Below are 25,055 nucleotides of genomic sequence, written 5' to 3'. Positions count from 1 at the left end.
GCTACTCTGACACCTGATAGGCAATGTGTCCCAGTGCAGTAATCAATCAAGCAAAGAACTGACTTTAGGAAATGACATTTATATTCTGAAAGCTAATTAAAACCCGGCTTCATTTTTCCTCTAATAAATTGACTGCTGCTGGGTATTAAGACACTTCTATCTGTAATTTCCAAAAGACACACTTTCCTTGTTGAGGAACTGAAAGGGGAACCATTCCCAGCCTTTCCCTCTCTCATACTCTTCATGATTTCCTACACTAAGGTGGAAAGGACAGAGAGGATGCTGTGTGCTGCTCCAGCCCTGCTATGACCCGTCCCTGAGGTGACAGGCATGCAGACGGATGCTCCCTCTCTACAAAGACCGTGATTTCCTGTTGGTGAGCTTGCCCGGCGCTCCGCAGCTTGATACCATTTTGCCTCTTTGGAGCTGGCATGTGAAGCATGGACACAGGCTGTGAGCATCTAGGATGCAGGAAGAAAAGATGAGAATGCCCCGGTTCCCTTCCCAACGAGAATGGAGGGAACTCTGCAAAGCCCTTGGCTGAGAGCTAAGCATAACAAATACAAGGCAGACTTGGTTCTCTAGGAATCAAGAGGCCACTTACTCCTTTAGCTGCTTTGTCAGCTTTACCACTTGTGAGGCCAGGGACATGCAGGTCTCTACTACCACTAGGTACCGGGAGCACAGGGTGTGCCCGTGGCGTTCAGCACTCTGGGAGGGCTTCTCCCCAGCGTGGTTCTGCATGGTGACATTTGCTCCATACTCCACCAGGGTCTGCCAGAAAATACAAAAAACATTGAATATATCAGGACTTTTTTGTTTTTATTAAACAGATTGTGTGTTTGCGTGTGTCTACAGAGGCCAGAAGAAGGCATCAAACTCCTTAGAGCTGGAGTTATAGATGGTTGTGAGTTGCTTGGTGGGGGTACTGGGAACCAAACTTGGGACCTCTAGAAGAAGATGAAGTACTCTTAATGGCTGAACCATCTCGCTAGCCCCAGGACTTCCTTCCAAACATTTTTTTTTTTTTTTTTAACAGACTATAACAGAATTCAGGGCAGAATTTTTCCTCATCATTTCAAAGCCAGTTATCAGAGTCCATGGTGTTGGGTGGGAAACTCCAGTTTAGAGAAAAGCATTGCCAGTGATCCACCCAACTGATGCTAGAGGCTTCCCTTTACAGTCAACAACGACAGGACCAAACTGGCATTGCGAATTCCTTCCTGTAGACTACAGGGGGAGGCCCACCGACCCCTCATCCTCTTTAGGAGACTGGCAATGCAATGTTTGGGGCATTTTGTCATTTTGATTATTGGGGGTTCAAAAGAAAGCACTCTTAAAGTCAGAGGTGCTGTAGGATGTGGAGAGTGGAATTCTGTCTGCCTGTTCTTGTTCCCTTGGGGAACTGGCTTTGGGATAACACTGGCTAAGCTCTTGCCAGGCCTTCCTGATCAGGCACAAAATAACTGGGAAGAGATGGTACAGTGGCCAGGGGAAGCTGTGAGGTAGCTCACTTGGGCCATGGCGAAGACACGAATTGAACAGACTTTGTAGCAGGGAGCTTGGTGTGAACTTGTCCCTTCCCCAAGGGAGAGGGCTCTCTAGAGTAGTGGGCAGCGGGTGTACCATAGTTGGAAGGATGTGTATGGGGTAAAAGAGGCAAAGTTGGAGCCAGATCTCTCATGTCAAGTACCAATGGAGGCACTCCAGAGGATCCCGAAAGCCTCTGTACCTGGAGGTTGCCATAGAACACAGCACTGAGCAGAGCCAGGTGAAGAGGAGCTGAAGGAAGGACTTCCAAGAAGGCCACAGCCTTTCGAAGCTGAGGGAGAGGACATTTGAGTTTCTTTCTTTATACCTTCTCTTTGTTTTTGATGGTGCAGCTGGAGTGGGGGTGGGTAGAATCCCACAAGGTGTGTTAAGGGCCAATCCTGCCTCATTGTGAGTCCCTCATCTATTCTCAGGGTGTGGAGGAGAATGGCAAAGTTTGAATCAGACCTAATGTTGAGGTTTAAAACTGTTCTGGAGTAAAATTTCATAGGCAAAAGCAAGTGGAGACATGATGGCATTTGGCCAAAGTACCATAAATAGAGGAGAGGGGGACTTGACAGAGCGTGGCTGAAATCAGTGACCTGAAAACATGAGGATGGTTGCATATTACTACTGTGCTGTTGTTAGTGTCAGTGAGGAAGCTGTCACATGAACATTAATAACTTGCTGCTCCCTGACATATCCTTTGATGACACGATGATATTGAAAACTTCAGCTTATTTTGGTGGTAAGGATTTCCTCCCCACAAACAGGGCTTGTGTTTACTATCATAGACTGCTAGACTCAGACGTCATTAAAGAGCTTCATTTTCCTCTTAGTTTATGATTGCTCACCAGGAAAGGTCAGCTTTCCAGAAAGCTACTTCCTCCCCTCTCTCAGGGTGTCACAGAGACCCTGTCAGCAAGGTGCTCCCAGAGACTCAGTATAAACACACACTGTTATTCCTGCCCTTGACTCTGACCCCTGCAGTTGGCTCTCCTCCCCCACCCCCTTTCTCAACCCATGAGGCCTCTTACTTGCTCTAGTCTCTCATTATTATTATTATTATTTTTTAATCTCACACACAGTGGATAGACCCCGTCTGGGTTATCCAAGTTTCCACGGTGCCCTAGTGCCCAAAACATCCTTTGTGTGAAGTGGAGTGACAGACGCTCTTGGAGGACAGACTGCTTCTCTCCACATATTTAAAAGAAAATAATCTAGGATGTAAACAGACATAGTGACATTACCTGGGTTTCTTCAGGCTTCAGTCACTCACTAGCTTATGAAATGTTCGTTTCAGGATTATCAAGCATCATTTCATGTCATGAAAAGAGCTGTCTATTTTCTTTTTAAAAATCTTCATCCAGCTGTTTTTCTTCCATAGAAAAACAACACCATTCTTTTAATCATTTTGCATATGTGGGTAAGAAATTCGGCTTTCTCTCCAGCTACACCTTCTTATCTAAACTCCTCTCCACGTTGGCGTCTTAAATGAGGAGATGCACAATTGCCAACCCCGATGGGACGACATCCAGAATCTCTGAATATCTCCTCTTAAGTTAGCTCTCCAAAGAGCAGATGTGTGAATACAGGTCCTCTAGAGAGCTTTCTGCTATTCCCTGAGTTTTTGCTTTTATTATACTCTTGACTTTTACAGTCGTGTGTTTTGGCCTACATTCGTGAGTGATTTTCTGAGCAGCCAGCGCTCACTGCTCAGTGCTCTGTCTAGATGTAGTCCTCCCTTCTCATGGAACCTTTGCCCACCGAGGGCCCACCTTGTGGCTTGGGTCAGTGGCTGCAGTTCTCTCCCTTCTCCCGTGACTCTGCTTAGTAATCTTTACCTATCATGTGCACAGAGAAACTGAGATTGGTTGCAAGACATGTTGGGCTAGAAGGGTGAGGTTACTCGGGGCTGTTGGGTGAAACCTAGGCCAATCAAGGCTGAGCCTGGTTCACTGAAGGCCCAAGAGGATCAATTACCTAGCCACTCTGACTCTGGGCCTTTGGAATGCATTTGTGAAGCTCAGTCCTAGCACAAAGAAAGGAAACCACAGGGCTCCTACTATCCAGCTTGCTGCCCCTACTGTATAGTGTTTGGGTGGGAGCGCCACCTCAACCCCTGGCACCCTGGCATCCCTATACCCAAAGAGTCTGGAATGTTTGGAAGGAGTCTGGTGGAAGATCCACCTCAACTCCCCTCCCCATCTCGTTCCCTAAACCCTCCCCTTCAAAGCCGCCAAACACAGCTCCTCCCCCAGAGAGGCTCAAGACGACTCCCACAGGGGATATAAGCAGCATCCCACATCCCAGAAAACAGACTCCTGGTTCTTCGGGCCTCTTGGTCTGTCTCCTCTCTGAGGGGCCTGGGATCACCTGGGAATGCTTTACCCATTAAACTTGGGTTTTTCCTGATTTGGTTTGCTGCATCGGCGGAGAGGCCTTCAGGGGGCCTAAGACTTATCATATAGTACAAAAGCTGATTTAGTACAGGCATTTTCCTAATGAATAGAATTCCTTCCTTCCTTCCCTCCACTGCCCCCATTCCCTGTTTTATTTCTCAAGATACCCCTTCCCGACGGGAAGCAGCAAGCTGTGCACCTGTATGCATCCAAGGTAGCCATGCTGTGAGGCAACATGAACAGCGCTGTTGCCTTCCTGGTCCACTTCATCCAGTGAGATGCCTTGTTCTTGCATGAACTGAAGAAGCCACAGGAGAATCTTCTCCTATACACACAAGAGCACTTGATATTAGTGGACTACCATGCAGAGAAGTTGAATATAAAGAAACAGCATTATAACTCACGAGCGGTATATAACATCAAATATTGCTTATCCTATCAAAAGAAGATTCCCATTCAGTATGCACTGAGAAGCTGTGGGTCGCACTGGAATGCAAAAGAGGATCACATAGAGGATTTCAAAGGCAGGGAGTTTCCTTGGAAATGTTCGTGTTACTTATGCCACAGAAGGGAACAAAAAAGATTCACAGAAAGTATCTGTCCTCATAGTCACACAGCCACACAGCTCTGAAGTTGGAAACTGAATCCAGGTCTTTTGATTTCAAGTCTCTTAAGGCAACACTTTCAGTTCTGTGAAGCTTCCTGTAGGCTTCAAGCTGATTATCCCAAGGCCTTAGACTACTGATGCAACTCGATTTACCTTTAAATTTATATTCTTAAACCACGGCTCCCTAATCCTGAACATCCTGCCGTCCACAGACTGAACATGAATCAACACTGTAAGCTGTCAAGTACAAGATAACCTTGCTGAGATAAAGCAGGGACTTCTTGTTTTTGTCTCTGACCAAATGCTGGTGGTATTTTAAAAGTGGTCCCCGCCCCCATGCTAAAGGGAAGAGTCCAAAGGCACAGAGACCAAGTCTTTCAAACGCAAAGCCAGAAAGCGAGGCATTAGGATGCTTCACTGTAATCTGTTTGCAGTTTACTCAGGGAATGTTTTGTGGTATTTTCATGCCATGGCTTTTGGAGAAAGCAAGGAGATGGGATTTCACTGTTTTAAAATAGAAGAATTAAATATAAAGTTAAAAAAAATATGAGAGTGGTAAAAACAACAGCATGAAGCTTAGTGGGGGGGAGTGTGACATTTAAAAAGATGATCATGTGTTTGAAATAGCCTTCAACTTCTTTCTTCTTAACCTTTTAAAGGATTTTCTCCCCTCTGGTTATTTGTTCAGACTGGTCATGAACTTTTTTGGATTAAAGTTGCCTTCATCTTCTGAACATGCCAGCTAATCTGCTGAAGGAATGTTGGATCCAAACAGCTAACTCCTTTAATGTTTTCCTCTCTGCTGGTGAATAGGGCACTGTTTATAAAGGTATCTGACACATGGGGACAGACAGAATATTTGTGCCATACTCTGTCCAAGCAAGCAAGCTGGAGTAAGACCCCTCCAAAGCAAAATGAGGAAAATAGAAGCGATTCCTACATCCGAGCAAGAGTGGACCTGGAAGGCCAGGATGAATGCTAGCTGCAGATGGAGATGGACCTTGCAGAGAGTCAAAGGAGGTCTTCAAGGTTCTCCAGAAAATGAGGTGAACTGAGCCTGGAGACTCAGGTTGAGAACTAGAAATTGGAGAAGGAAATCCTGATAGGCTTAACTCTCTTCTTCAAAGACCAACTTACAGAAAATTGGAGCTGATATTGGTACCAGAATGGATAATGTTTTCATGTACTCAAGACAATAAACTGGCCTAGTTAACTAGGGGTAAAATATTGGATTTCTTTTACTTGGAAACAGGTTACTATGCTATGCTACTTAGTTTTTTCTTTTCTTTTTTAATTTCAGTGAGGGGCCTAGAGAGATGACTCAGGGTGACTACAGCTTTGGCAGACTCAAGTTCTATTCCTAACACCCACACTGACTGGTCCGTATCTCTACCTCCAGGAGATCCGACACCCTCTTCTTGTTTCCCTGGGCTTCTGAGTTCACATGCTCATACCTCCAATAAACACACATAAAATAAATCTTTAAAATTTCTCAGTGGATCAGGGATTGGGAGGCAGAGGCAAGAGGATCACTATGAGTTTAAGGCCAGCCTGGTCTACAGAGTAAATTCCATGACAGCCAGGGATACATAGAGAGACCCTGTCTCCAAAATCAAAATAGCAATAAAAAACCAAAAGCAACAGCAAAAACAGAAGCCAAGTCTCCATGAGTTGTATCAGGATTAAAGATATTACCAATTGGCATGCAGTCAATGGCTAAGACTTGAGGAAGCTCCAGGAGAGAAGGCTGCAGTGTCTCTACAGATGAGAAAGACAGCCCCACCCAACACAGAATAGAACCTCTTCAATAGGTCATTTTTCAAGCTTGGGGTGACTTGATTTGTTCCATGATAATAAACCATGGACTCTTAAAACTGCATATTGGAAGAGATTTTGGGGAAATCATCCTACTCAACCTTGTTTTATAAATCAGAAAATTATAACTGTCTTAGTCAGAGCTACTGTTGCTGAGATGAAACACCATGACCAAACACAAGTTGGGGAGGAAAGGGTTTATTTGGTCTACACTTCCATATCATAGTTATTACTGAGGAAGTCAGGGTAGGAACCCAGGACAGTAGCTGATGCAGAGCCCACGGAGGAGTGCTGCTTACTGGCTTGCTCAGTCTGCTTTTTATAGAACCCAGGACCACCAGCCCAGGTATGGCCCCATCCACAATGGGCTGGGCCACCCTCCATCAATAACTAATTAAGAAAATGCCCTATAGCTGGATATTATGGAGGCATTTTCTTAAGTGAGGTTCCCTCCTCTCAGATGACTTTAGCTTGTGTCAAGTTGACATAAAACTAGCCCAGGACAGTGAGGAATGCTGTCTGATTTCTACCAGCCTCCTTTAGCAAGTAAAGTTCAAGAGAACTCAAGGTATTTGAAATGTCCTATTTGGAAAATATCTTATGCAAATTTTCATATTTTTCAGATCCAACTGAATGTTCTTGTGGGTGTGTCCATTCCACCTGTCCAGACACACACTTTACTAAAATCACAGTGTTTTGACCTTTAGGAATGGGACTGTCAGCAATAGAATACTACATTTTTTTTTAAGTCTAAGAATTATCCTAGAAATGTAGAAATGTGGAGAAAAATCTAGGGCCCTCAGCAAGGGGCCAGGTAATCTGTGAGAACAAGACACATGAGGGCTCTGTGAGAAAAGAAAGTTGTCCTGGCTCCTGAGTGCTCTGAGCCAGTATCAGATGAACAACTGTTACAATAACCACCCATCTTTTCTTGTGGCTGTTGGAGACCTTACCTAAGACTCATACAAGGCAGAAACACTTTTACTGATTCAGAACAACATTTTGGCCTGACACCTCAAATTCTGTTTCGTATTTTCTATAGTACAGTTCTTTCATATGAAACTAGATGAAAGACCATGAGAATGGAACAAGAAGTGTGGAGGAAGATCACATGACATGAGAGTGGAAAGGAGGGTACTGGGGTATGTTGACTTAAGGGAAGGATGGGGTGTGGGGGAGAAGAGGTGGGAACAGAAGCAACAAAAGTAAATTGTTTGAAAAAGGCACCATAATGAAACCTAACTGTTAAAAGTTAATAAAAACTAAAAAATATACACAATGTTAAGAAGAAAAAGCTATTGGTCTATTTACTCATATCTTGTAAAGAAATAAAAGTCTTTCCTGTCATGCCATTTGGATTGGTACTACTACTCAGAGGGACTGCATAAGTGGTCTTCTGATTAAATGCATTTAGAATTTCAGGATGGATGGCTAGTTTTCCCTTGTTTTCACATAAGATCTTTAACACTCATTATGAGAAAAATTGGGCTGATTCTGGGGCACATACAGATGCAGAGTCCTAGAATGAAATGAGGAATGTAAACATGTATGAGATACATATTTAACGATGTCTAGCCTTTAATGCATTCAGATTCTCCTTCTTGTCTGTGTGTGAATGCATACATGCATACATGCATGCATGTGTGTATGTGTGTGTGCGTGTGTTCTTCTTCATTGCAGGAATGCAATGTCAGATTTTCATTTTTGGTAAATATTGCTTTCAGAGAACATTCTAAGCAGTCACATGGATAGAGAAGTTTGTCTCTACTGTTTCTATTTTGAGGAATAACTCTCCAATACAAAGTCTATCCATCTATCCATCCATCCATCCATCCATCCATCCACTCACCCAATCCATGTATCAATTCATCTTACATCTATGGACCAAGAACTTCTCTCATACACTGATTTCCTCTTCTGAGGATTTTCTGGCCTTTGGATAACCTGTTTTAACATTGCAACTTAAGTGTTCCCAAAGGCAATGCAAGCTCCTTAAGGGGGCAATTAATATATGCAATTTCAAAGATGTGCTGAACAAAGTCTAATAAAAGTTTAACTGAAGTATATGTCACAGTTTTATTGCTGGTATCAATAAAATCCCTACAGTTTGTGGTACAACCTGAAGGAGACAGCTTTCTCTGCAACAATAGGTCATCACACCTAATACAACATCAATTTAGAGATTCACCCCATTTATCAAGATATTAAAATGTAAAAAGAAGTGGTCATGAATACTTGTACATCATTTATTGTAAGGTAAATGTAGGATACAGAGATGGCAAGATGTGGGGAATAAAGATGCATATAAGCATTAAGTAATCAAGGCCAAAATAATTCCTTGGTAAGTTTGTCTTATGCTTTACTTAAAGTAAAATGAGTAAATAGACTACACCAATAGCAATAAAATCAACACATTGGAAGATTTGCCATAGTAGCCAGCATTTATCTAGAGCATACATTGGGCTGGGCAGTGTGCTGGTCCTCATTAAGTCCTCAGAACAACCAAGAGGGACGTTCTCATGGCATGTCATACACACAAAACACAAAGGCACGGGACACCCTCTCTCTTCGCTCCTCTTTTCTTGTTTTGGATTCCTTTTCCCCCCCTTCTTTCTACATGCATGCATGCAAAGCCACCGAGCAAGGACTTGGTACGATTAAGACCCACTGAGCACTAGGGCTCAGTGATCTTTGTGACTCTGTTTTCCATCTTTCGGGCTCCAGTTCCCACAACTGCTCATTTCTCCAACAGCTCTGGTTCCAGCAGGCATTGCTCCTACAGAGCCCTCGGGCTCAGAGAAAACCCTGGTTAGCTGTCAGTCTGCAGGCCGGGGAGCTCTGGCTTAGTTACCTTTTCAAGATCAGTACTTGGAGTGTAGACTGATGTTTGTGCTAATCAGGTTTTCCTGCCAGCAGTGGTGGTAGAAAGCACATCTGAAATCTCAGGTTTTGGGGAGGCTAAAATGTAAGGATCCCAAGTCCTCTGTGAGCCTATGCTACCTACCAAGACTATCAGAGAACCAAAGCAAAACAGAACATCAACAAAACACAGATTTCTCTACTTCTCTTTCCTCTCTAACAATAGCACCTTCAGATTGATTACATATTTCTGCCCCAGGACTGTGAAACAATAGTCAAAGAAGCAATAAAGTCCAGGAAAGAACTCTTCTCTGGTTAAAATGAACCACAGAACAGCAGCAGAGCATGTAAAAGCATGCCCTTCATCATCATGCCCTGCGCTGCCTATGACCATGTACAGGAATTTATGAGCCTTTTCTTACTTCAAAAGAGTCCTTAAAAATACCAAACTTTAAAATTTAAAGTTTAAAATTACCAAAATTTAAAATAAAGACTAGGTGCAGTAGCCAGCTTTATGAAGGTAAGGTGTTTCTGTAGAATGTTTTGACTAAATGTCCCAAGAAAGGCTCAAAAGAACCAAAGGAATCACAAATTCAGTGTTGCACATCACACAGCCCCCTAACCAAGCATCAAGGGAGACACTTCCACATCAGCTGCAGGCAGAATTTCTGCTGGGAAGACCTGGACACAACCTGAATCTTCATGTTTGAGTAAAATGCCCAAGCCACACAGACAATGGCTCTGAATCAACACAGTTCTGTCTCAATTGTTTCGTCCCCAGCTTTCCAATTGGGGAGGCAGACTAGCCTATGCAAGGACACCCCAGGCCTGCTCCTCCTGTCCCCACAAGGATTTCACCTTCACTAGTTCTGCTAGGGATAGCCAGGCAGTAAAATAATTGTATCCTCTGAGACTTCAAGTGTCAGGATGAGGAAAATCAATTTCTATCATCCAAAGATCTCTCACTCCAGGAGTCCACTAAAACTGCTGGCTACCCTACAGTACTGGGGTCTTTGAAGGTAATTTTTACAAGAAAAAGGACACAAATTGGGAGTCAACTGGAGGCTATTCTTTACAGATCTATAGGAGGGGAGAGAGCAAGTAGAGGAAGCAGAGAGTAATTTTCTTTGGTTGGTCTAATCCGTTCCAAACGTATTTACTGAGGAAACAAAACTCAGAATACACTCTAGTGCCTGCCTGGCAGAGAAAGGCTTGCATGTGTTGAATCCATTAGAAACTGCTCAATAACAATCTTCCTTGTGGAAATATTAGCCTTGTCATGGTTCCAAGTTCAGCCGCTCTGCAGGTTATCTGTTACATAAGTGGTTGTGGCGAATGAAGGATGACCCTGGACAGAATTGGTAGATCGAATGGGCTTCTATATTCTCCATGGGGGTAGACTGCTCTCTGGAGGGTACTATTAGATGGCCTCCCCCAAATCTGCATTTTATGCGACAAAAACCGCATCTCATCCGAGAACAACCTCAGGATGAATACCAGCGTGAAGCTAAGTTTGACAAGTCTCTTCAGATAGGTCATCAGATTCCACGTTTTCTTAAGACTCCAGCTCTGTAAGTGGTAGTTCACACAACTTAAGAGTTCGAAGAAACATGCTGTGAGATGTGAATGAAGAAGCTGGCATCCAACTGACATTTTCTTGAAGGATGCTGCCGCTCAGGTTTTGCCCAGAGCCTCAGAACAGGCCTGCTAGCCCCTTCCTCCTTTCCTGGAGTCAGCTGCAACCTTGGCACAAATACCCTGAAGGCCCAATTAGGCTTTGAATGAGCAAATGAAATTGGAGATGTAAAGCCATCGATCCCGTAGTTTAATAAATTTGCTTGATACCCAAAGTGGCTTATGGAGACTAGCAGTGGTCAAAGACTGGAGAAAAATTTAAAAACCTCTATTCTCCTTTCCAGTAGAAGTACAATAATAACACATCCTTAGTAAATGCATAATAATTGTCATTGGTTGTATTAATGACAGAGGATTGGACTGGGAAGCACAATGCAAAAAAAAAAAAAGAGATGTAATTTTAATATTTTAAAGACAATGACTTACTCAGACTCTTAATGTTCTTTCTACTTCCCCCTCCTTTTACAATTCCATGCATTTATACAGTTGCTCACTTCAATGGCCTGTGTGAGATACTCCAACCATTACAAGGTATTGTTCAGTAAAATCATAGAAAGTCACCTTCTGCTCTATCAATGACATTGTAATAATCTGTACAAACCATCTGTACAGAGATGGACAAAAAAAACTCTGAAGACATAGGACCTGAGTGGAAACCTAGTCTTCACTCTTAATAGCCGTAAGACAATGTATACGCCATTTACTTAACTTTCCTTCTTCAGTTTCTTTATGGAATAAAAAAGCTCTTACAGATAGTTTACACAAAAATCCAGTGGCATAGAGCTGGGCACACAAGGAAACATGTGTGCATACATGTGTATGTGTATGTGTCAGTACATATGCTTTATCTTTCTTTTATTTATCTTGGTTTATATATGTATTATATCAACTGAAGATGCTTTGGCACAGAATAAACTTTCAGCTAACATGATTACTGTTAAAGAAAGGCCAACCCAGGCATGACGGCGCACACTTCAAATCCCATCTCTTGGGAGGCAGAGGCAGGAAGGTCAGCGAGTCTGGCCTGTAGTGAGTTCCAGGATAGTCTAGACTGCACAGAGAGACCCTCTCTCCAAAAGCAAACAAACACACAGAAAGGGAAGAAAGACTATGGCAATATTTTCTAGCCTTTTAAAAGATGTGATTGGCATGCTGAAGAAATAAGCCCAGTATCTTACTGGCAACACCACAGTTCACTGCTCCTGGGAAAATCTATGAAGCCAAAGGGTGTGTGTGTGTGTGTGGTGGAGGCGGGTGGAGGGGAGTTAGAGGGTTAGATATATAAGAAGCAATTTTCTCTGCCACAAATTTGATTAAATCTATTCTGATACTATACTGGCTTCCTTATTCTTTTTAAGCTTGAGACTGGTATTTTGTGGTTTCCTTGTTTTTAAAAGATAATTTATAACCATCACCCTCAATGGGAGGCAGAGACAAGATCCGTGGGATCAGCTAATAATGCTGAGATTTTTATAATGTAGAAATTAATTTTTTGAGTTCATTATCAGTATTGTGTGCATGCACTTGTGGGCCAGAAGAATAACTTTCTGGAGTCAGCCCCCTCCTCACCTATACATGGGCTCTGGGGACTGAACCAGGTCATCAGGCATTTGCAGTGAGCTTATTCTGGAGCATCTCACAGGTCCCATGGAGAAATTAGTTCTAAGGGGCTTCTAGTTAACACACCTGCTCACCTTTGTTCCAATGAGGCATCCTTGGTTGATGTCTTACAAAGACTTGGCTTTTGCTTTGTGCTCAATAAATTATTACCATTTTGCTTTTTGATAAATGTTAAAAATAGTCAATAGAAATTACCAACCAACAAAACAAACAAAACACCCCCATGATAAATGAAGACATCGTGGGAATAGGGAGAAACAGAGTGCTAGGGAAGTTCCCAGGAATCCACAAGGATGGCCCCACCTTAGACTACTGGCAATAGTTGAGAGGGTGCCTGAACTAGCCTACTCTGGTGATCAGATGGCTGAATACCCTAACTGTCATCATGGAGCCCTCACCCAGTGACTGATGGAAGCAGATGCAGAGATCCACAGCCAGGCACCAGGCCGTGCTCCAGGAGTCCAATCAATGGGAGAGAGGAAGAATTCTATGAGCAACGGACATCGAGATCATGATGGGAAAACATACAGAGACGACCAGCCAAACTAGTGGAAATGCATGAACTGTGGACTAATAGCTGAGGAGCCCCCATGGTACTGGACTAGGCCCTCTGGATAGGCGAGACAGTTGTTTAGCTTGAACTGTTTAGGGGGCCCCCAGGCAGTGGGATTTGGACCCATTCCTGGTGCATGAGCTGGCTTTTTGGAGCCTATTGCCTGTGGTGGGACACTTTGTGCAGCCTTGGTGCAGGGAGGGGGGCTTGGACCTGCCTCAACTGAACGTACCAGGTTCTACTAACTCCCCATGGGAGACCTTGCCTCAGAGGAGATGGGAATGGGGGGTGGGTTGTGGGGGAAGGATGGGGGACAGGAAGAGGGAGGAGAGGGGGATCTGTGGTTGGTATGTAAAAATGAATAGAAAAATCTCTTAATAAAAAAAAAATCTTAAAGCCACTGGGAGAAAAAAAGGTCAGTTGTAGTTCCATTCTGCTCCAAAATGACTGGAGCTATGGTAGGCTGTAATTTTTAGTCTTACTTTCTGTTTTTTTCTCCACAAAATTTAAAGTTGGTACTAAAGTACAATGAAAGTTTCATATCATATATTTTATTAACATAATTAACACTTCCTCATATAATCCTACAATATGAATATAGCTTCACTAGTCATCCAAAATCTTGCCTTGAGATATCTAGGTTGTTTAAAACATTCCTTCATTACAATAAATATCATTGTTCATAAAATCTTTGGATTTATTTATGAAATCATGTTTGGATTTTGATAATCTAATAAGAAAAAATAAGTACACACATGTAAGAGAAGATATTCAAAGACTCCATACCTGCCCATAGCAACCTGCATAATGAATAAGGCTCGGGAAATCCTTGGAACAACTCAATTCCGCAATGGCTTCTGTCTCACTCACCATCCAGCGTACACACTCCAACTGACCATTCTAGATTTTAAGAAGAAAAAGAGAAAGAAATTCAAGATTACTAAGGTTTAGCAAATATCACAAAAGGCTGTAATTTACAATGGGAAGACAGATGAAATTTGGCTTTTGTATTAGGCTTGTATTTACTTGAAATATAAACATAAGACCTGTTACATTCATAGCTCTACACCAGTGGGAGAATTTCCACTTGCAGATGTCTTTGTGATCCTAATTAGTTAGTTTAAAGTCATTCTCTTGAGCTTTGTGGTGGAGTATCCACCTAGTGTCTGCAAGTTTGATTCCAAGCACCGTAAACAAATAAATGAATGGATGAAATTACTCTATCATGGCATAATTTATATACTGTAAAATATAATAGTATAAAGTTTGATTATTTTTAAGTACGTATGAACATATATATTCAATGTATAATTTGATTGGAATATATATGTGTGTGTATGTATATATATATATATATGTACTCGAAAATAATCAAACTTTATACTGTATCTCCAACTCCAATCAACTTAACAGTACTGTCAACAGTCCCAAGTTTCTGCCATCCCATGGCTTTCATGCTTCTTATTTTGCCTAAGCAAAATCAGCTCAGACAAGATGAGCATGTTGCTCTTTGTATCTGACTTTTTTCACTTACTACAATACTCAGAGTCAGCCAAGCTACCACAAACATTTAAAAATTTTTGAAATTAAAATATATCTTTTTGGAAATATATTTTTATTTCTCTAGAATTACAATGTCTGTCTTCTTTCCTCCCTTCCTTTCTTCCTTCTCTTCCTTCCTTTCTTTTCCTTCCTTTCTTCCTGCCTTTCTTCTCGCCTTTCTTTTCTTCCTTCCTTCCTTCCTTCCTCTTTCTTTCTTTCTTTCTCTCTTTCTTTCTTTCTTTCTTTCTTTCTTTCTTTCTTTCTTTCTTTCTTTCTTTCTTTCTTTCTTTCTTTTTGGACAAGGTCTCTCTATTTAGTCCTGGTTATCCTGGATTTCACTATGTAGGCCAGAATGGCCTCAAACTCACAGAGATCCTCCACCTCCCAAATTCTGGGGTTAAGGGCACACATCACCATGCCCAACTCTAGAAGATTATTGTATTTCTAAGATTATGGTTGGTGTATATTTGATCTTATGGAAAGCTGTCAAACTGGTTTCCAAAGTGGTAAATTACTTCATATTACCACAAACATCAGGAGAACATGCCAGTTGCTCCATATCCAGGCTAACACATAATATTACCAGCAATCAGTACCTATCACCTAGAATTTATTTTATTTAGAGATTTATTTATTTTTATACGTATGAGTGTTTTGTCTGCATGCATGTCTGTGAACTACGTGCATGGCTGATGTTCCAGGAGGCCAGAAGAGGGCATCAGATCCTCTAGAACAGAAGTTACAGCTATAGACAGTTGTGAGATGTCATGTGGGTGCTGGAAATCAAACCCTGGTTCTCTGGAAGAGCAGCCAGTGCTCTTAATCTCTGAGCTATCTCTCCAGGCCTCCTCCCTTATAGTTTATAAGATAGATCAATGATTTTTTTCAAATAAAACACTACCATGTTTTTATGAAAAATTAACAAATTTATATTTGAAATAACATTTTCATTAAGTAACCAGGTTAAACATTTTAATTAGCAGAACAATCAAAAGTTCAAAAGGTGACAACATTCTTACAAAAGAATCATTTGTTATTTATAAGTCATAGAATGATGCTACGAAGTCTGAAACAGCTACAAGTTGTACGTTTGTAGGGAACTGAAAATTCTCCCTAGTTAGGATGAAGACGGGCAGTGCAGTAGGAGGAGACAAAACAAACCACCCTGGGTTTCCTAAAGACCTTTGTTTAGTCAAATATGACTCTCATGTCTTTGGATTTAAGAGTCTTTCTCATCGGTAGTCATGACTGAGTTCCCACTCTCAGCACTGTGAGAGTTTCAGAACACAAACAAGGCATGGACGTAGTTAAAATGCAGTCCACGCATCTTGGGAAGCTCTCTTTACCCTTCATAGAAAACTGAAGTGGCGAATCCTGTGATTAACTTCCAGACAGACTCTGAGATGGATGGAAGCCCCCGCTCCGCCACTGAGCCACAGCTGTTTGTCTCTGGGCTGTGCATCCATCTCCCATGTGCCCCAGAGACTGCGACAGGGCAGTGAAGACGGACTGAGGCGCCGCACAGCCTTGACCACCACAATGGCCACTGCGTGCTCCTCCCTCGGATGTTCTTAGAGACTCTGATAAGACAAGTGAGGCCACTCACTGCCTTGCTAGTTTGCATACTGTGGGGCTGTGGGGTGTGAGCACAGACAGGGTCTCGTGGAGCCAGGGAGGGGCAGATGAGCAGCATCTAGCAGGATCGTTTTCTCTTTAGAATTTCAACCCGTCAAGAAGAAAATGTCTATTCCCAGAGGAAGACAGGAGAGGTAAGCTCTTCTTTCATTTCTATTTAAATAACAGGATTCCAAGTCAAGAATTCCCAGCTACACACACACACACACACACACACACACACACACACACACACACACACTCACTCCCATACTTTGACTCTCACACACTCTCTCACACATACATACTGACTCACACACACACCGACTCACACTCTCTCACAGACACACACAAACACACTGACTCTCACACACACTCTTACACAATGCACTCACAGACAGACACATGCACACTCTCTTGCACACATATGCATACACAGACATATACACACTCACACTCACAAACACACATGCTATTCCATCCTTGGAGGTACAGGGATGTGCCACGTGACAGTGCATAGTATGAAGGTCCCATAAAAATCATAATTACACTCAGTAACAATACAGCTGTGCTACTGGTTTCTCTGTTTACTATACGAGGCTGCTTGTCATTCTTTTAGCCTGTACTTCTGCTTATGACAAAGAGTTTACTGTAAAACAGGATGCTGTATTATGCCAGTGGTACCCACATGCGTTTCATGTTTACCACCTCCTAACTGCATTAAGGCCACAGTGCAGACATATACAATGTTTACGTAAATATTCTCTGTGGTGTTTGTACAAGGACAAAATCGTGGAAAAATGCATCTCAGAATGTGTCTTCATCACTAAGCCTTTCTTGGTATGATCAGGTAATGTGGTCCTTGCTGCCCTGGTGCTGGTCTCTTTGAGTGGCGGTCTGGTATCCCCACTGCTGGCTGGGTTAGGGTAATGCACATTAGCAGCAGGAGCCCAGGACAAGAGAGATAGTTTGAGGTTCCTTCTGTTCTTGGCTCTTGGGCAGTGGTGCTGCCACTGGCCAGCCCACGCCTTCCACTAGTCATACCAGGAGCAAGACAGTTTGTATAATTACTATTTACACAGAACGCAGAAATGGGAGGCCATGCCTCTAGTTCTAGTACATAGAGACCCCCCCCCCTTGCCTCTTTCTCTCTTTCGGGTTAGTCTAACTAAATGAAAGGGGTTTTCCCCCCTTACCTTTTCATAAAACCAAATTTAGCTGCATTGATTTGCTCCGCTGTTGTTATATTCTCCGTAGCACTTATCTCCGCTTTACGCCCTGCCATTTTCTTTCTTTTGTTTGCTTTGGATTTGGTTTGTCTTACTGCTCCAGCTCCCCAGGTGTCTATCTGGATCTCCCCCCCCCACCTCCTTTACAGGCCTCCCTCTAAGCACAGCTGTAGACGCTTCCATGAAGGCAGTGGTTTGCTGATTTTTCTTTCTCATTTGTCTGCAATCGTTTCTGATTTTCTTTGACTTTTTTTTTTTTTTTGTCCTACTGACTGTCTCAGGGTGGACTAATTTTGCATGCTTGTGAATATCCCATGTTTCCTTCTGGTGTTAGTTTCTAGTTGCATTTTATTAAGGATGAAGTATGTAAGCATGTATCTTAATCCTTCACAACTGATTGGATTTTGTTACATAATCCGGTATAGGCTGTGTCCTAGAAAATGTTTTCTGTGCACTTGACAAGTGGGTTTATTCCAGTGTTGTGAGAGACAGTTCTTGCAGATGAATTCTAGGTCTGGTGAATCAAGGGGTAGCATTTAAACCATAAAATCATCAAAGAACAGAAGGAAATATTATTTCACTTCCCTGAGTTTGAAACCAAAATATCTTGCCTTAAATGCAAGTAGCAAGAATACAAACCAATAAAAAACATTTTTAAATTCCAGCAGGATACTTTTGCCTGCCCAAGTCTCTGGGCTTAGAGTTATTTGAGTGTTTTTTAAAAAAAGAATGTCTGTAAGGGTGTGTTTGATGTCATGTTATCAAAAAATAAAAAAAAAAAAAAGAATGTCTGTAAGGGTATGTATGACATCATGTTATCACCAGATCAACACTTTGCCTTTGGGTCTAATCAGAATGACCTAAGCAGAAGTTAACAAAACAAAAAAGGAATAAGGTTTATTTCATTCTGAGTTTGTTCAAGTCCTAAAATAATTCCTTATGCCAATTCTTTTACAAATCAGGCTGCTTTAGAAATCAGGTCTTTTAGATCTCTTTCTTCCCAGTGACTTTGCTTAACCATTTCCAAAGGGCACAAACTCCCAAAACAGCTACTCTTGAGTCTCCTGGAAAACACTCAATAAAGTCTGCAATGTAATGTAAGGAGCATAGTTATTTATTATGTCCTGTTTAAGGAGTCTGAGAATCAGGAAATGATGTTCTTTAATTTGTCTCTGGATGCTTTCTGTCAGCTGAGGCACACTATTCGAGAAACGTGGGCCACTTGTACCAAGTGTGTTCGTCTTTAATGACAGGCAGCAGGGCTCTTAGCCCTGTTTTATTTTACTTTTTAAGATTTACTTTATTTGCGTATATGTTTTGTATGTGCACATGCATGCTGATGCCCTTTTAAGGACAGAAGAGGGCATCAGATCCACTGGGGGTACAGATAGATCCCCTGGAGCTGGAGTTGCAGTGAGCTATGAGCTACCAAGTGGGTGATGGGAACCAAACTCTGGTCCTTTGCAAGAGTAGCAAGTGCTTATAACCACCCAACATCTCTCCAGCTCCCTCTTAGAACTGTTTAATGCGGTGAAACACATCAGTTGTGGTATGTGTTCAAAACCAGGTCCTAAAACAGGAGACTGGTGGCTTCTTAAGACTCCCAGTTTCACCAGTGTCAATCAAAGCACACAGATGAACTGCTGGTAGCAGGTCATGTCTGTGAAGGCCGAGGTACTTGTATGAAATGCTCGGACTTACTGCTTTTTGTCAGGACAATTGGGATGGAACAGAAAGAATGCTTTCTCAAATCATTCAGAAACCCAAGTCCCTACATCTGAAAGAACTTAGCCTTGTGGGTGTTAGATGTGTGTGTGTGTGTGTGTGTGTGTGTGTGTGTGTGTGTTTCCTTCAAACTAAAGTGGAAATTGCTGTGTAAGCCTGCAGACCTGTTGGTGATAGCTGTACTGTGGTGGCTGAAGTTTAGGGATAAATCAACAGCTCATGTGTAGATGGCATAGAAACTATTCACATCAAGGGTTGGCTTAATGATGACTAAGTTGCTCACGAACCCTCATGCTCTAAAATTTTTAATCTATCCAAACAAGAAGTAAGGCATGTAAGTTAAAAGATAGGCTTTCGTTCAATTATATAACAAGGGAATACTCAATCACCTACCATTAGTTAGGAAAACAAATGAGAACTGTATTTCATGAACACTAAAGCATTCCATAAATATGGCGGATGCTAACCTTCATCAGCGTTATAAGGATATTTATCATTGACATTTGCCCATGGATGACCGCACTCTATCCATTCATCTCCGTGGACTCTGTCACAGGATTAGATGATGACTTAACCATCTGACACCGTTATCAACTGGTAACCAAGGTACCTGATTTATTCACTAGGGGTATCAGCTCCTTAGGAATAGGTACTATGTCTTATTCAAATTTTTACCTTCAGTGCCTAATAACACAGTACCTGGTTGGCTCCGGTACAAACTGAACTCAACTCTACTGAGAAGAGTTTCTTTTTTTTTTTTTCTTTAAATTTGTTTTCTCTTTTCTTCACATTGGCTGCAATAAACTCAGTTCTTATCTGGTATGACATCATTCACAATCAGAGAAAAGTACATTCCCTGGCATCATAGATTTCTTTATAACAAAGTATTTACTATGAAAATTTTGAAGTCATACTTTACCAGGGAGCAAAACGAAATAAAACAAGATTTTTTAACATATAAACTTTACTGACCAGTAACTGCATTAACATTAAAAAGTCAGCCTTACATATAAGATATATTAAGATAGTATAGAAACTTATTATTTTAAAAATAAAATGTGGTCCTTGGTAAGTTCACAAGTGGGTTTCTTTAGCTAGCCAGTTCTATTCAACACCTATGCAATTCCATTTATAAAAATGATGTTATCTGGCTTTTAGGAGATTCAACTATTATGTAAAGCAGACTGTATGCAGAAGTACAAGATGTATTCTATTCTCTGAGCTTCACTTCTGGATTCTTAGTAAGTATGACTGAGTTCCACACTTAGCTGCCAAAGAGCCTAACAGACATTTTAGTGGAATAGCGAAACTTCTCGTGACTTGGTCTATCTCAGATGCTCTTACCACAGTGTTACAAAGGTCCCTGTTTTCTTGTGTTATGGTCCAGGTTCTAACTCCACCCCAGTTGGCATTAATTTGTGAACACTTTGACAAATAGGCACAGTGTGCTATTTCGGAGAGCTAAATACAGAATCCTCAGCGATGCTGTAAACAGTTTTGATGCTGATGACATTTAAACTCAGATTTGATCCATTAAAAGCCCATATTATTGTCAGAAACTCCTAAGTGCTAGCCTCTCTTAATAGCACACCTTGATCTAATTCTCCTTGCTTTTATTCCCACATTAGGGAAAATTGACACAGTCTCTGAGAGATCCAGGTGTGGGTCAGGATCCAAATTGCAATCACCATGAATAACAAATTTCTCAGCCCTGCAGGAGGTCATCTTCTTCCCTCTTTGTGGGCTGATTTAGAAATTGTCCTTATTGCATAATAAGCTGAAATGCCATCAACATCTCAGAGTGGTAGAGACTCAAGTGATTAACTTCTTACATAAAATACATCCACGTGTTGTTTGTTTAACAAATCTCTCTCTCCTCTCCCCCTTCTGAGAGCTTAACTCACAAGACATCTTAGAAAATGGAGATCAAATCCACAGACAAAGCCTGGGATAGCTCAGCCCCCAAACGCTCACCTTGATGGCCAGGCCGGCGGGAGTCAGCTGCTCTGTGTTCCTCTCGCTGAGACAGTCTTCGCCCATCAGAGATGTGAGGTGTTGCAGGCATTCTGCATGGCCCTTCGATGCAGCAACGTGTAACAGATTGTTGCCATTCTCGTCGTGAATTTTGTCCAGATTGTCTGCAGCTAGGTGTGGCTGGAGAGAGAGAGAGAGAGAGAGAGAGAGAGAGAGAGAGAGAGAGAGAGAGAGAGGAAGGCTTCAATCAATAAATCAAAACAGGACACTATGGAGGTTCTCCTGGGCACAGGGAAGAAGGAACATCCGAAAACAGATATTTGCATTACAATTCATAACAGGAGCAAATATGGAGTAACGACAAATTGAACAGTTGGGGGGTCACCACAACATGAAGAATTGAATTAAGGGGTCACAGCGTTGGGAAGGTTGAGACTCACTGCTTGAGAACATGTTCTGTCAAGGGACAGATGGCTGTGTGTGAGAAAGGGCTACTGAGTTAGGACCAGTGAGCTGTGAAGGTTTCTGGCTGGTTTTCTAGGTCCCCGAGCTGAAATTGACGGTAAGCGACAGCTTCTCTGTCTCTGTCACCACACCGTGGCTAAGTCCTTGAGGGACAGGGCTATGCTTTATTGACTGTTGTAGGTTTGTTGAATGAATAAAGAACTTGTTTGGAGGGCCTGACTTGTCAGCCTGGCTCCTTCTGCATGTTACCTAATGGCTGTGGCTCCTAGCACTTTATAGGAACCTCTAGACCTAGCAGTGACTCCCAGGGGTATCTGGGATATCTGGAGGCAACTTGGTTCTTTGGCTGTTTTTTTGTTTGTTTGTTTGTTTTTTGTTTTTTGTTTTCCCTGTCTCTGGTAAGATTCAGTCCTCTGAGCATCAAGTGTTTGACAGAATATTTTGGGTAAACTGAATGGTGTGAGCATTTGTGACTTCTGGGACAAAGGAAAAGAATGAACCAAAGAAAATCAGAGGGAACAGCCAGGAAAAATGGAAAGGCCATTTTCAAGAGAAAACAGTTATGGCTTCTTTGTTAAAATCGTTCCATTGCATTGTCCTGTTTGTGATAACAGGCCCAGCACGTTGTAGTTTATCTGTGCGTGCTTAACATTACGGGGAAACGCTGCGATGCGGTCAGTTTCCAAGAATGAGACTTTAATTATTACTGGAGTATGAGCCCAGGATTGCTACTGTTTGATCGGTGCCTGGAAGCTAGAAAAGAAGAGTGCAGCAGATGGAATGCTATTTCTGCTGGGCTTTCTCAACAGATATTTCTTACTACACCAAGTAACTCTGCGTCTGGAGTCTCTGGAGACAATTCTTCATGTTCCCTAGACACGCAGGCTGGAGCAAAGCAAAAACCCCGTGTGTGTCAGAGAACAATCAAACTCTAGGGGAAGCTGTATCTGCAAAATGCTTTCCAACCCCCACCCCCCCAGCCCAACTCTTCTGAATAACGATCAGGGTGAAACAGAGAGTTCTCTGTTCACAGATCTGGCAGGTCCGCCATCAGCTAAAAACTGACATCCCCACAGAAAGGGATGGAGAGCATGGGGAGCCATTTGAAAAGCAAAGAGAAAAAAAAAAAGGCCTTACAACTGAACTGGAAAACAGTGCTGGGCTCTTTGTTTTGTTTTCCTTTCAGATTAAATGTCTTTATTCCAGCTGAGGTCAGACGATGTTAAACTGCGCTAACTCTCTCCTGGAGCCATTTGTGTCCCCTGAATTAACCTTCCGACCTCAGCGCTAAAAACTCCACGCAGCCCCACCAAAGCAACAAGTAAAGATTCAGCAAGAAACAGAACAAAGAGGAGAGGAACAGAACACGTGATAGGAAGTTCTCAAAGAACTAATTAAAAACCAAAAAAACTTCATGGAAAGATGTGAAACAAACACTTCTCCCTGTTAGAAGATGGAGTCTGGAGACAGACGGACAGACTGACAGGCCAATACACAGGCAATACTCACCAAGAGCGAAATCTGTCCTTCTTTCACAATGTTCAGTATGCTTCTCACTTTCTTCAGGTGCTCACTCCTGTCTTCTGAGCCTTGGCCGTTGGTCCAGGTCATGCCGTTGACCTGCTCTTCCGGTTTGGGCCCTGCCGCTGAGGCCTGCAGGTGAAAGGCCCTGAGCTTGCAGTCTGGCCCAGTCTTCTCCGTTTTTCGACCATGGGGGTCACTAAAGGCCTTGTTTAGGAAGTCTTGACTGTTGCTTTCTGACTCATAAGCAGGGACACATTTACCCAGAGCAGGTGAGTTCTCAGACTCTTCTGTGGAGAGCTTGTGCTGGTCCCGGAGGACAGTCTTTGCTTTCCTTAAGTGAGGGCTTTTCACAGGAGAAAGAACACAGAACGGAGTCATGGTGGATGTGGCGTTCTCAGTGCTTCCAATAGGGCAGCCTTTCCCAGACAGGCCATTGATGGTTGTGCATAAACCCAAAATCCTTTTTTCCGACGTCACCTTGGTGAACGGGGCCAGCTGTTGACTGGATTTAATGTAAGGCACATCCAGAATCTCATCCATGTCAAGGTCATAATGCTCCAGCTCGCCCAGTGCCTGGCTGGGCTCTGAGCCCTTACCTGGCAACCCCCTGACTCCATCTTCAGGGCTGAGTTCCTCAGGTGGGGGGCCCTGGTCAGTCTCCCCCGCTTTCTGGTATTCCACCGTATCGTTCTTTTGGTCGTCAATTTCATTGTTTTCCAGAGTCTCTGGCTGATGTTTCAGTGGAGAAACGCGCTTCACCGGGCGGAACTTACTGTATACATCAGCGATTCCAGTGGGCTTTTGTGGGTTTGTAATGAGAGTTGAGACACCACAATTCCAGCTAGAGCCAGAAACTGTTTAAAAAAAAAATAATAGAGGAGACTATTAAGTTGGAATAAGAACACAGTTTGGCCACATAGGTAGACATGGCTCACTTAGGTTATGCTCACCGTAGGCTCCTGTGTAAGGGGTTAAAGTGTGAGAGGACATATATCCATAAAATTATATTTGGTTGTGAGCCTAGCTTTTAATGGCTGAGCCACCTCTGCACCCCAAAATTAGCGGGGTGGTGGTGGCGCATGCCTTTAATCCCAGCACTCAGGAGGCAGAGGCAGGTGGATCTCTGTGAGTTCGAGGCCAGCCTGGGCTACAGAGTGAGTTCCAGGACAGGATCCAAAGCTACACAGAGGAACCCTGTCTCAAAAAACAAAACAAAATAAAAAAAAATTAATGCTTCATACTTACCACTGCAAGGCAGAGAAAGGTAAAAACATCATGGCATAATGACCCAGAACTACTTGAAGTAGCAATAGTGATATAAGCAGAAAATTAAAATAAAGAAACCCTGACAGGTGTTTTATGGCTGGGCAACTCTGGCACGATTTACATGTTTGCCACCATGCTAAAACAAAACCAAAGCGGAACAGGAATGAGCTTCTAAACTAAGCCAGTGAGCAAGTGATATATGTATTCACATACGCATGCATAAGCATGTACTTGCCTGTACGTACACACATCTCAAATGTTTAAGGCATCCATGTGAAGAAAATATAGCTCATCTTCTACAAACTCAAATTGTGACCTACTGTGGGACTAGACAGTTTTCCATTCGATGGTTAGGGATAGCAAAGAAAAGCATGAAGTGGTCAGGTCCTTATCTATGCATGGGAGACAGGCCATGGTTGAGTCAATCCACCCTCTACTAAGCATCCTAGACAATCATCACACAAGGGCATTTCGTGGTACTTCTCGGCCTATGACACAACCCAATGCATTTCCATTTGACAACAGAACATGCTCTTTAGAGTACCACTGCCCTCCGTGTTGAGAAAGGTAGACACAAGAGCAAAGGGAAGTCGTGGAGGACGGATAGGGAAAGGAGACTAGTGCTCAGAATTGTTTTTAAAATTTCTCTCGTTTTTGTGCAGTTAAAATAAAGATGGCATGCTGGCCTACATTGA

At 42.6% G+C, this 25,055-nt stretch overlaps 1 protein-coding gene and 1 long non-coding RNA gene across 6 annotated transcripts in view; one reads left to right on the top strand and one right to left on the bottom strand.

The window, feature by feature from the left end:
• The window catches only part of LOC114694774 (synuclein alpha interacting protein), a 139,933-nt gene that overhangs the window by 15,558 nt on the left and 99,320 nt on the right, over positions 1–25,055 (bottom strand). For all 5 annotated transcript variants that reach the window (XM_028871823.2, XM_028871826.2, XM_037197144.1 and 2 more), the window contains exons 4-8: positions 23,080–23,948; positions 21,106–21,285; positions 13,808–13,921; positions 4,132–4,257; positions 605–774 (exon numbers count right to left, since the gene is read on the bottom strand). In XM_028871823.2, coding sequence (XP_028727656.1) covers positions 605–774; positions 4,132–4,257; positions 13,808–13,921; positions 21,106–21,285; positions 23,080–23,948 — 1,459 coding nt within the window. The remainder of the gene's footprint in view (positions 1–604; positions 775–4,131; positions 4,258–13,807; positions 13,922–21,105; positions 21,286–23,079; positions 23,949–25,055) is intronic.
• On the top strand, positions 15,887–21,112 carry LOC114694776. The gene is made up of 3 exons (XR_003734756.2): positions 15,887–16,155; positions 16,281–16,332; positions 20,290–21,112. It is a non-coding gene; the product is annotated as an uncharacterized LOC114694776 (long non-coding RNA).

The sequence above is a fragment of the Peromyscus leucopus genome, chromosome 19 (genome assembly GCF_004664715.2).
Source record: "Peromyscus leucopus breed LL Stock chromosome 19, UCI_PerLeu_2.1, whole genome shotgun sequence".
NCBI lineage: Eukaryota > Metazoa > Chordata > Mammalia > Rodentia > Cricetidae > Peromyscus > Peromyscus leucopus.
This window is presented reverse-complemented; position numbering and strand designations above follow the sequence as displayed.